Raw genomic sequence first — 12,987 nt, 5'->3', positions numbered from 1 at the left:
CCTGATCTGATCATGTGGGTAATAAACCTTTAAATAAGTGACTTATTTCTACAGCAATTCTTAGAACTGCTTCTATCAACAGTTTTCTCAATCTCCCTCCCACCTTTCGTGCTTCAGGTGAAGTCCCGCCTTCTTCCAGGAAGCAGCTCACCTGTGTGTCCGTGTTTAGTGTCCAGGGCCCTATTTCAGGAAGCCGGTTTAGAAAACTCAGAGTGAAAAACGATACTCAGGGTTGAGTAACCCCGAACTGTCCAACTCGGAATATTCGGTTACAGAAAGGCTGATAACAAGTAGTTCAGTCAACGCGGAGTTGCTTTAACCCCAAGTGAAGCGCGCGCACGAGGATACATAAAGCCCTGATCAGTGGAGCACAGATTAAGCGAGTCACCATGGAGACGGAGGGAAAGAAGGCGCGGTCAATGTATTTCACAGCGCTTGAGGCCGAAATTCTGATGGCAGCATATGCCGATAACATGCAAATTATGCAGAAAAAAAGTAACACAGCCTCAGCTGCAAAAGAAAGGGAGCATGCATGGCAAAACATAGCCGACAGAGTCAATGCGTGAGTGTTAATTTAAACATTGATCGAGGGATTTCCACCCATTTAACACGTTATTTTATTATATTTTATTTTTCATTTTATACATTTTATTTCGTGATGTGATGTGGGCGCAGGTGCAACCCAACAGGCCCCAAACGTTCCTGGCAGCAAGTAAAAATGAAATATAAAAATATAGTCCAAACAGGTAAGGTGTAATTGTATTATGAGCCATAGTGCTTGGTCTGTTTGTCCCATGTAAATCAATTGCAGTTAGAGGCTACATTAATTTTCTTTCTGTAAGCACTTATTGAAATTATCTGAGCACATTACAAGTACATATTTGCTTACTCTGTATGCTCAAATGTGACCCGTTATAGCCAACAGAAAAAAAGCAGAGGCCCGAAAAACAGGTGGGGGTCCTCCACCACCACCACTCACAGAGCCTGGCCACTTGGCTTCCACATTTGTGATAATGTTGGCAGCATCACATATGATCTTCACAGTGCAGAGAACACAAATTAGCATCCATTACTATAATGAAATAATTTGTTAGTTTGAAATGCTACAGGGAACTATGTACCTGTACATTAATGCTGTGGAAAGACTTCCTGTTCACATAGTCTCCTTCATTTACTGAAGGAGCAATGATTGGAATGTGAGTGCCATCTATACAGCCAATCACGCCTGGGAACCGTGAGAATAAATGTAAAATTTAAGTAGTAGTTCAAGTATCACCACATCATGAATTGAGTTTTGTTCATCCTGCTACCTGCAATTTTGTGGAATTTTGTGGAATGTCCGCGATGTGTCACATGAGCAATATTAGGCCTGAGGATGTTATTCAAATAAATTATAGATTGTGCTGAAAAACGGTGACGTTCACACAGGAAATCATCAGGAAATGATAAAATGTCCAAACGCGCTCTAATCACTCTCTCCCGGCGGAGCGCTCTGCGGAGAATTTGGGCTTCAACATCTACTGGCTCTTCAAGGAAGGGACACGCCATGTCCGACACTTCCTACAGTCAGGTTTCCGACAAAGAGGCGGAGAACGTCAGGGTTAGTTGAAGTAAACCTGCTAGGGGGCAGGTTAGCTTCACGGAGTGTGTCGTCATAGTGACTCACTCAGAATTAATCTAAACTCGCTTTGTGAAACCGAAAACCCAGAGTTTTCGTTCACTCAGGGTATACTTACTCAGAGTTTGCACTAAACCGGCTTCCTGAAATAGGGCCCTGGACCATGGTGCACTTCATCTACTCACCTGCACAAACAGTCAGTGCAGACAGCAGCAGCACACACACACCTGCAACAGGAGGTCAGAGGTCACTGAAAGTCAGAGGTCAATGAAGGTCATAGGATATTAAAGGTGAGAGGTCACTGAAAGAGAGTGGACATTATGACCAGAAGGCAGTAATAGGCCTGGGAGAGCATCTTCTATGTTACCATGTTCACCCTTCACCCTGCTATGATGGCACTTGTTTAGCCATTTGTCACATAGACTCTGGATGTTATATTTCAAAGCTGCACACTGGTTATCTGTGTAGGTCACAGTGAGGTGTTGTGAGAAAGTTGGTGACACCCAGTTGGTGGGGAGGTCCTGGTGGTGAAGTCTTCTGTTCTCCTGTGTCAAGAGTGTAGACAACAGCTGTTGAAACACCTTCTCTTTTAACGTCTATTCAACTAAATGCTGTGCTATTTATCTTTAGTGACTGTGTACCTGCCCCCCCCCCCCCCCCCCCCCTCTCTCTCTCTCGTGCTCATAAGAATAGAAATGAATAAAAAGTTGTTGATTACTTCTACTCATGTGACAAAGTGCAGGAAGACCACGCCCGGGTGCATATTTTTGGTAATAGCCCGTCACCAGTAGTAACCATCTATTACCTATGACGAGCCACCTGGGAAGGCGAGACAAACTTTGGAGCAGACACAAGACACTTTGTCGAGAGACACTTCTGCATCGATGACGGGCTGATTTCAGTTCCCACAGAGTCTGCAGCCATCGATCGGCTTAAGCACACATGTTGTATGAAAGGCTCTGGGATTTTATGTCTATGTTCTGCAATATTGTGTGGGGTGGAGTCGTAGGAAATGACGTAGGCAGAAGTTGGGGGTATCGCGATGCTACTCGAGAAGGGGAGATTTTTTCAGTGTTAGTTCTGTTTACCTCGTAAGCTGTTCCTGGTTGCCATCCTTCACGGTGATGCTCCGAGTGTTAAGTTCATGACTGGAAGTAAGTTTCCTTAAATATGTTTATTTTCCGATTCTGATGTTGGCCGCGGCTTTAGTTACATTCTACCGCATTGTAGCACCACATTTTTTCATCTCGTGACTCGAAGCATGTGCCGCCGGCCGCCACCATTATGTAGTAATTTTATTCGGCCACACGTTGGTGCCAAAGTCCTTTGTTTACAGTTAGAGTGGATGTTTCGGCTATGTATGACATTCTCACTGTGTTTAATTGTGTCCTTTCTGTGTTTGGAGCAAGAGATGAAAGATTGGCATAGTTCAAATTATATATGTTCTGTTATGTGTATATTCAGATGGATGTGTTGGTTTATTTCATTTAATCCGTTATGTTTATCTTAGTGAAGCTGTTGCTGTATATATTTATATACTGATGGCAACTTGTTTGTTACTACAGACTGCTGGCAACACTGAGCATCTAGGTGGCAATAAAACAGCTGGTGGTGACAATCCAGCAAAGTGGAAGCCTGTTGTCCTGCTTCCTGTATCCTGACCGATACACCGTCTTGTTAGCTGCTGAACCTTAAAGAACTAGCCCTCACCACAAGTACTCCTCAATACATGTGCAGCCGAGTCCAACCTCAAACTCCACAAAATTTCCTCAAATAGTTTCTTAGTCATGCAAGCCTACACCCGGTGTGGAGTTCTCTCCGTATGTAATAGTATCTTCAACCTCTTGTATACTCTGAGTGGAAAACAGTTAAAGAAAAAAAAAACATAAACATGTTTAATCAATACCTTTCATAACTTGAAATGCAAATAGAAATTATACATTTTTAAAAATGATGCAAACAACAAAGTAAAATGTTGCTATTTACTTTGGTGGCATCCGTCATTTTTTACAGTGTTGTATGTTGGTACCTCAGGTCCCACATCTCCAGATTCACTAACAGCTTCTTCCACCTGGGCCATTCGGACATTTAACAAACACCATGTCCCCTCTGTTCTAACTCTGCTGTGATCCCAACAACCTGCACGTAAAGGTCGCCCAAACTAATAAAATTGTCAGGGATTATAGTGGAGAGAGAAAACAGGCGGCTCCCACCCTCTTATCTGAACATCAGTTTTGAGTGGCTATACAGTATATCTGCAGAGATACGGGCAGTACAGGTGCAGCAGTTAGGTATTAAGAAATAAAAAAGAAAAGAAAAACATAAAATGAATTCATATTCAATTTCCACATTCACTAAAAGCAAACAATGTAATGATATTAAAGTAACTCCCTGATGGATGACATGAGCAATGAATAGCTTCACTGATTTTATTAGGTTCTATTTGAGTCTCAATCTGCTGCTGTTTGAAGCTCATCACCAGAAAAACAACAAAACATACAAACTCTGAGGGAAATGACCAAAACAGTCTCCAGTCTTTTGTTAGACTCTGTGTTTATAGTGGAAAATTTGCTCTTATTAAAGGAAGTGAAGGCTACATAATAGGCAGATAAGACAAACGTGTGGTGAGTGCAACTAGCAGCTGTGGTTTCCTGAATGAACGTCGATGTTCGAAGAAACGAGGTTACTACACCGGGGGACCCCATCCTTGGGGTGGACCCATTTTTGTTTTAGCGTGTTTTGGGGTTTAAAAGCCACAGAGACGCGGTGCTTAGGAAAAATGCATTTCAGCTGTGCTGATGCTCCTGACACGTATAAGACTGGGGAAACCTGCATTCAGCTGGACCTGAAAAACACTATGTCCAGATAAACACAATCAACTTTTGGAGAAAAATAAAAGATTCTTCATCAGACTAACAACTAAAAACATGACACTTACCTTAACAGTATGGGCTACATCAAATATATTCAAGACCGACAACAACACTTCTCACTGCTGCTAATTTTAACAAAACTAAACAAAAAGTAGAAAAAGGCAATTCACCAAGTCTTGAAAAGTAAAACTGAAAAATAGAAACACAGAATAAAATAAAACATCCATCCAGATCTTTACCACCAACAACATAAAATCTATCTTAATTAAATGGCCAAATTCTCCAATAAATGAGCAATAATAAAGTAAGAAAAAATAAGACATTCAATTTATGGACGCTCAAATTAACAGAGCGACATTAAACGCACCTCATTGCCTGCCGTAGCGTTCTTCGCAGCTGCACTTCACCTCAAAGGTCGGTTAATACATCGGATTGAACTTAACCAAAGTCCAATTAAAGGAAAATAAATGTTTCTAACAAATACAATGAAGAAGATTAAAATAATTCACTGTCAGTTACTGTCGCTGTGAGTTTGACGAGGTCAGCTGCTTCATTTGGTTCTGCCTAAAGTTCTCTCAGTGATCCAGTGTTTATATGATAAGATACGTGTTTAATGCAGAGAGTTGGAATTACAAGTTGGTAAGAAGCTTTTTAACAAAGGTTTGATTTAAGCTTTAAGTTCAAAGGTGAAAGAAATTTCACGTTTGATGAAGGAAGATCAAGGCTAACAAGGACATAGGTCAAAGGTCAAAATAAGGTAAGGTGAGAAAATATAATAGATATATATAATCAATCAATAAGGTGAAAATATCAGATAAAAGGGTTTATTTGGTTATAAGGAATAAAGAGGTCAAAGGTCAAAACAAGAGTACTGTTAAGTTAAAATTAAAGGGTCAAAGGTCAGATTAAACAGGTTACACAGAAAGGATCGGCAAAACTTAAACAAGGATAAAGAAATAATACATTAAACAAGGAAATAAATTAAAAGTCTGAGTTAATGAGAAATTAAACGTTTAAATCAGGTTAAGAGTTAAATTTTAAGCTTTTCTTAGTTAAACTAAATAAAATAATCAGAATAAACGATTGGAGGAAAAAAGCAAAGATGTTGTGATCAAATAGTTTGTACGGCAGAAAGAAAAACATGTTTCAGTAGATTGTATGTTGGAAACCACAGTAGACACAGTAGACTCAAATCATTGTTACTGAGGAATTCTGCCTTAAACAGTAAAGTGTTCTTTAACAGTGTGTGTGTGTCTGCAGCTGTTCTTTGTGTTGTTGCTGCATCGTTGCCTCAGGGGGAAAGTTGTGTGTGTGTTATGCAGACTAGCAGAGACTGCAGCTGTCAGCAGCCACACACACTTTCTATTCTTCAAATCAAATCACAGTGAAACATGTTCACTGACAGCTCAGCTTCAGCATCGTCTTCATGCTGTGACTGCAGCCGTTCAACTCTGTTTGTCTTTAACCCAAATCATCACAACATGCAAATATAATCATCAAAATGATGTGACTGGAAGGATGCAGCAGTCTGTGCTCCACCTTTCTCCTCCACACCTGCAGGTGGAGAACATGGATGCATGAATCTCTACAGAGTTCTTTGAATATTATCCGTCTCATCAGTTTTCAGTGAACAAAACTCCTCACAGAGCCAAAATAAGCAGTTTGTATCCAACATAACTCAGCTGGACTCTGATGCTCCGTATAACAGCCACACATGAGTCTGGATTCACTCAAAGCATTGAACAAACTTTATTGGAAATGAAGCTTTTGGACATTTGTTCTCTGATATTTGCTCTTCAGCTCGAGTCTCCATCAGTGGGAACATTTCCTGATTCAACTTTTCTTCTGTTCAAATCAAACTCCATGAGAATCAAAGTGTGAATCAGAGTCCTGATGATCAGATTCTATAGAAACATGGAGACTGTAGAGGATTTACACTCAACATGTTCATTTGTTCCCTTCAAGAAAAATCAATCATTCATCCAATTAAATCAGTCGTTGATCAGTTTGATTGACAGGACAGATGATCAGAGGTGCAGAGTTTTTACCTCCATCATTCATACAGGGATTGAAGAATGGGTGGAGTTTGTGAGTGAAGGAGCAGCCAGTAAAGGAGTAGATCAGAGCTGCAGCACCTACATCATAAAAGGAGACCAGACCCTCCTCATAATCCACAAACACCCCCACCTTCTCAGGACCAGGATGAAGACAGAGGGGGACTGAAGGGTCAGCAGCAGCTTCGTACTCATTTCCATTTACCAGCCCTACAGTCCAGAAACCATCCTGAGGTCTGACTGTGATGTCTCCCTTCCTGTTGATCGACTCTGTGGCCACTCCTAAATCCCACTCAGTCTTTCCTTTAACCTGAACCTCAAAGTAAAATCTGCCTGAAGAGAAACTCTGCTCTCCTAAAACACAAACACACACAGAAAATCTCTCTGGGTTGTCTGGAAGATTCTTCTCCACATCAGTATCATAAACTTGTTTTCCATCATCAGACAGGATGAGATTAGGATGAGCTGTATCAGGATCCAGAGTCACATCCACCTCATGCTGCTGCACCCTCTGCAGCTCAGCCTCAAACAGCTTCTTCTTCATGAGTTTCCTGATTGTCTCCTCCAGCTGAGCCACAGCTCTCCCCACAGTCCCCTCATATGATGGTGGATGAACTCTGACCTCTGTCCAGTCCTTGCTGGGTGGAGCAGCTTTCAGGGAGGAGAAGCTTTGGAGGAGGTGGAGGTGGTCTTCAGAGCGTGAGAGCTGCTCCACCTCAGAGCTTCTCTCCATCAGCTCAGAGATTTCCTGTTCCAGATCTTTGATGAGACCTTCAGCCTGTTTCTCTGTAGCTTCCTGTTTGTCTTCGATCTCCTTCATGAGCTCCTTCAGGCGTCTCTCAACAGACTCCATCAGAGCCGTGAGGACCTGAACACCTTCTGCTTTCTGTCTGTCTGCAGCATCTTTACTCATCTTCACCGACTCTGTGATCTCCTGAATCTTCAGTCGTCTCTTCTGGATCATCTGCTGAATCTCAGCCTCTGTCTTCTCCAGCTCTGCCTTCTTTCCTTCATATTCTTCTCTCAGAGGAACAAACTCGTGGTTCTTGTGGTCTAAAACAGGGCAGAGCACGCAGACACATGTCTGGTCGGTCTTACAGAACAGCTCCAGGAGTTTATCGTGCTTCGTGCACATCCTGCCTTCCAGGTTCTCCACAGCATCAACCAGCTGATGTCTTTTCAGACCTTTCAGTGTCAGATGAGGCTCCAGGTGAGTCTGACAGTAGGAGATCTGACACACCAGGCAGGACTTCAGGGCCTTCAGTCTGGTTCCAGTGCAGACGTCACAGGGAACTTCTCCTGGTTTGGCAGCTTGTTGCTCTGAGCTGCTGCTGCTGGCTTTCTGCTGAGCTTCACGTCTGAACTGAGCAACCATCTCAGAGATGAAGGTGTTGATCTTCAGCTGAGGTCGAGTGTAGAAAGTCTCTTTACACATGGGACACTGACAGATGACATTCATGTCCCAGTGCTGACTGATGCAGGTTTTGCAGAAGTTGTGTCCACATGATGTAGTGACTGGATCAGTGAACACATCCAGACAGATGGAGCACAGAAACTGATCTTCAGATCGCAGATTGCTGGCAGCAGACATGTCTGCACTCTGAGGGAGAAAGAAGAGAAACATTTGATTCAAAATTCACTTTAAATTTCATTTTACAAAGAGAGAAACAAGCGTCAGTAGTCTGAGGAGCTTGGAGAGAAAAGTGTCTGGACTTCTTTAAGTTTCTTTTCATCACAGAAGCTTCTTCACCTCATCCTCAACACGGACCAAGGAATGAATACTGCACTTTTGGAAGAACTCCCTCCCCTGCAGCCTCTTATCGTCAAAGGGACGGAGGTGGAGAGGGCAAACAGCCACAGATTCCTGGGACTGCAGGTTACATCAGACCTGAGCTGGACTCTCAACACTACAGCAACTGTGAAAAAAGCCCAGCAAAGGCTTTATTTCATTCGGCTGCTCAGGAAAGCTGGCATGAACCACCACCCTCTCACCCAGGCCTGCAGAGGACTGATAGACAGCATCCTCACCGCAGGCATCACTGTCTGGTATGGAAACACTACACAGACAGAGAGGAAGGCTCTGCAGAGTCAGAAAGTCTGCAGAGAGGATTATGGGAACAACACTTGCATCCATGGACCTGCACATACAAAGCTGCACATACAATCTCAGACACAACAGAGCGGACAGCAGCATCACACACAGAACACGATTCTTCAACAGCTTCTTCCCCACAACTGTCAGACTGACGGCAAACAAAAACACACTGAACACTTAAAATAACACAGCACTACTTAACCTCACTTTGAATGTATCATCGGTTCACTGACCATCGGGCAATACACTCACAACAGACTTGTGAAACAGATCTGTGGAACAAATGTGCAACACTGTGAGTGCGATAAGAGGTAGAGAACTACACACTCTCTGTACATTTTCTTCTTTTTCTTTGTATATAGAAAATAGTACGACTACCCTACTCCGGACTTCATTTCTATCCTCCTGCTTTTTCTGTCTTTATATTGTTAAAGTGTGGTTTGACTTGGAAAGCTCTGCACAAGTATTCCACTGTGCATGGACTGTTGGTCCTGTGTGCAAATGTCAAAATAAAAATCTTGAACCTTCAGTTCTCAGAGTAACTGGTGGAGACCCAGCAACACACTCAGAGACAAACTGGTTCATCTGAAACACAAACTGAACAACGTCGTGTCTGCTGTACAGTGCAGCGTCCAGATGAACAGGATCAACAGGATGAACATCTTTTTAACAGTCGTTACAAAGATGTGAAGTTGTTTGGCTGACACAGACAAACAGTATCCCACATTCTTGATTTTTAGCTCACAAACACGTCTTATAAGGACTTATTGATCCTGAAATGTTGGAGGTTTTAGCTCTTTAAACAGTAAAGTTACAGGAGGATACAGATAATTATCAGGAAAATGTCCTCGGTTTGTTAAAACGATCCCGTCCGATAACACATGAGAACAATAAATGTATCATTTTCTGTTGTAACCCACAAACTGAACGGTCACACTCATCTTTCATGTTGTCACTAAAACATCACTCCTTCCACGTCTAGTTGGTCGTGATGGAGGCGGAGTGCGTTGGGTCCGCTTTCCCTGCCCAGCCGATGTTCCTGACGCAGGGAAACAGATCCTGTTGGGGATCCCTACCTCGGCACAACACCTGCCATGGTCTTTGCACACTCACCACAGTAAATGCATCATGTTGTCAGCTTTACAGTATCATAGTCAGAGAAACTGGTCAGGCCGCTCTCTTCCAAATGTCTACACTTCACCCTTTTACTGTCAGTGGGCTCAGAGTCCATCTAATGTGGCTCATTATCTGATGCCGTCTGCAGACCAGTGTTAGACACTGAGAGGTTGATGGCTCCGTGTCAGAGCACCGGCCTTAACGAAAAAGTTATCAATCGTTCTTTTCATCTTTTCTCATTACCCACAGCTACATCCACTCCTATCACGCTGCTCACCTCTGCTGCGACGATTCAAACAGCCGGAAAGTAAATAATTTGGAGACGGTGCGTTTGTGTCACAGTGAACAGTGAAAACAGAGACTTTCTAAAACAATGATGCATGTTAGTCATGTGATGCAGGCATGTGACCAATTAAACAAAGATAGTGGAGAGCATTATACAGCAGCAGTTTTGACAGTCCTATTAAAGATGAATATCAGTCTGCACATGCTCCACAGAGCTTTTCTTCAAATTCTTTATTTCTCTCTCGCTTTTGCAACTTTGTACTTTTGTGTTACTCGCAGCAACAACTCCACCTCATTGTTAGTCCATTTTAAAACTCGGTGCTTTTCCTCCACCTCTGCCGCGACGTTTCAAACAGCTGGAAAGTGAATCAGCGGCAGACAGAAATGAGACCGGTCGAATCGTCTTGCGTTTCACGCATGCGCAGGACTGGAACGTAAGAGTTTTCAGCCGTCTTAATGTGGACGCACAACTCTGTGAAAACGACTGAAAACACTAGTGTGGATGCGGAGCGCTGTTTTCAAATCTATCCGGGCGAGTGTGGACGTAGCCTAAGTGGCACCATGGAGAAATGAGGTGGTGCTCTAGACCCTGATGAAGTGAACAGAGTGAAGATTAGTGTAGAAGCAGGAAGTGTGATCAGCTGCACTCACCACTGTTGCTGAGAGAAACCTGATGGACTCCAGTGAATCTTCTTTTAGAGACAAACAGGACTCGACTGCAGCTCTGCTGCTGCTCTCTCACACTTTCACTTCTGCAAAATGACGTTGAGCTTCTTGTTTTTCAGGTGTTGCTCCGCCTCTTCCTGCCTCTCCCTTTACAGGAATCAGCCGGTCTGTACTCAGTGACTGTGTGCAGCGGGTGGGAGGAGTGAGGAGTGGTGTGTGGGTTCACACAGTAATGACGGCCTCAGGTGATCAGGAGAAACTCACCTGGATTTCCTTTTTCCACAGCAGACTGAGAGCTTCAGGTGGACCCTGAAGGAGGTCTCAGACACAGGTGGTAAAAGTACACACAGTGTGTACTGAAGTAGAAGTACTACTGTTAAAAATACTCCAAGTACTGTTTCAACTTCTTTACTCAAGTAAAAGTAAAAAGTACTGGCTGTGAAATGAGAGTAAAAAGAGCTGATTGAAGAACATTTCTAACACGTGTTTATACAAAGCTAACTGAACCATGTGCTGCATCAACGTGATAATAAAATAATATTATTCACTTTGTTTCTGTCTAAATTTGAATTCTAATAAATATTTTAGCTTGAAATAAGTGAAAAAAATCTGCCAATGGAACAAGTTAAAACTCTCTATTTTTTCTCTGGTTTCAAGATTCACTGTCTTGAAAAAAGTTCATATCCGGTGGCGGACGCCCTCAGACGTCAGTGCGTTGGTGGTTCTTTGTGTCTGGGGATGGGCGTCCAGGTACACACCGGCTCACTCCTTGGTGGGTGCTTATCGGGGCCTGGAGCCTGGGGCTCGCTCGGGCCTCTCGGCCTGGGGCTCGGTCACTCAGGCACAGCTGGCTGCCGGCAGAGCTCACGGGCGCGTCACTGCAACTCCCCCTGGCTTCTGCTCCGCGGCTGCTGAGTGAGCCCTCATCTGGGACTCTCCTCAGCTCTTTCTTTTTTTTTTTTTTTATCTCCTCCATACCTGCTTCATGCCCTGAAGGACGGGGCTGTGGCCCCCCCCCCACACCCTCTAGCAGATCATTACATGAAGGAACCTTTTAAAAACAAGCGCGTCCATGCTCACAGGTGTACACACGGGTGATCGCACCCACAAACTACACCCTTTTTGGCTCCTACCTCAAAGCACACTGTGTTCTGTTGATCTTATGTGCTTCACAATAATGTTTAACATTTAGTATTAACTGTTATATTCCCATATATCATTGTGATGTTGTTTATTCTATTGCTCTTGTTCTCTGGATTCAAATATTGGGGATGGAAAATGGACTATTTTTCCTTTTAATTTCTTTTTAGGTAGAAATTCTGAAATTACATGAACCTGCTCTCAACTCAGGCATTTTAGACTAAACCAACTTCAGAATTCTCAAAAGAACCTCAAACCTATTTTCAGCTCTGGAGACCAGAGTCACTGAATAGGAGACTTGGATTTGCACCCTTTAAAAATGTGTAGCTAGTGTTAGTGTGTTTATTTAGGAATCACAAGCCAAAACACTTTATTTATGACTATTGTTTTTTAATGCATTGGATGATTAAAAAAATCGGCATGTACATGGATCTCTTCCATTCAGAAATCCGCATGGCTGCAGCCAACTTCCCAGGAGAGAGTAACCTGTCCTAGCAGTTTTATATCAGGACCAGTTAAAACTGCTGGGGTTGACCTGCTTGTTTTGCAGGCCCTAATTCTTTTATATCGATACGTCTGCAGGTTTCTAAGTAGTTGTTCAGTAAGTAAAAAACTACAGATTCTACTAATCACAACATTAAACCCAACATTAGCAGGTTCCCATAGCCAGTGCTGGCAAAGGTAGGTTAGGCCCAATCAGCTCTTACTGGCTAAGTAAAACAGAGACATTTAAAAAAGCAATCAGAGTTAATGAACCATCAAACCACCGAGATCACTGGATTAAAGTTAGGCGACTTTGGCAATATCAGCTGCTGAGTGAGCGACCTGAAAAATCTGTTTAGTAAACATTACAGTCGTTTGAGTCCCGCTCGTCTAAATCGCTATCAGAAAATTAACAAAGCGTACAGAAAATGAGGAAAATCTGACGTTAATTCTGAAAAACCAACTATCTTCAGTCATTTAGTTAGACTCAGTCAATCTGGTCTGAACAGAGGAAGTGATGATTACAACAGGCAGATAAGGAGAACATGTGGTACATGCAGCTAGGAGCCGTGGTTTCCTGAGTAAAGGTTAATGTTTGATGAAAACAGGTCACTTTCCTCTCTTACAGACACGACATGAAGCTTCAGCTCTGTGAGT

At 42.9% G+C, this 12,987-nt stretch overlaps 1 protein-coding gene across 1 annotated transcript; it reads right to left on the bottom strand.

The window, feature by feature from the left end:
* Positions 1-6,185: 6,185 nt before the first annotated feature.
* Positions 6,186-8,147, bottom strand: LOC146578173 (E3 ubiquitin-protein ligase TRIM21-like). The gene has a single exon (XM_085268568.1). The coding sequence runs from the start codon at positions 8,134-8,136 to the stop codon at positions 6,478-6,480; it is 1,659 nt and encodes a 552-aa protein (XP_085124694.1). The 5' UTR covers positions 8,137-8,147; the 3' UTR covers positions 6,186-6,477.
* Positions 8,148-12,987: the final 4,840 nt, after the last annotated feature.

Source organism: Mchenga conophoros, linkage group LG3, assembly GCF_057382185.1.
Source record: "Mchenga conophoros isolate Kocher_MC1m ecotype Shallow Benthic linkage group LG3, M_conophoros_male_GT1.1, whole genome shotgun sequence".
Classification (NCBI taxonomy): domain Eukaryota; kingdom Metazoa; phylum Chordata; class Actinopteri; order Cichliformes; family Cichlidae; genus Mchenga; species Mchenga conophoros.
This window is presented reverse-complemented; position numbering and strand designations above follow the sequence as displayed.

Excerpts from the sequence above, each read along its gene's own strand:
- LOC146578173 (XM_085268568.1), bottom strand. The coding sequence starts at position 8,136 with ATGTCTGCTGCCAGCAATCTGCGATCTGAAGATCAGTTTCTGTGCTCC.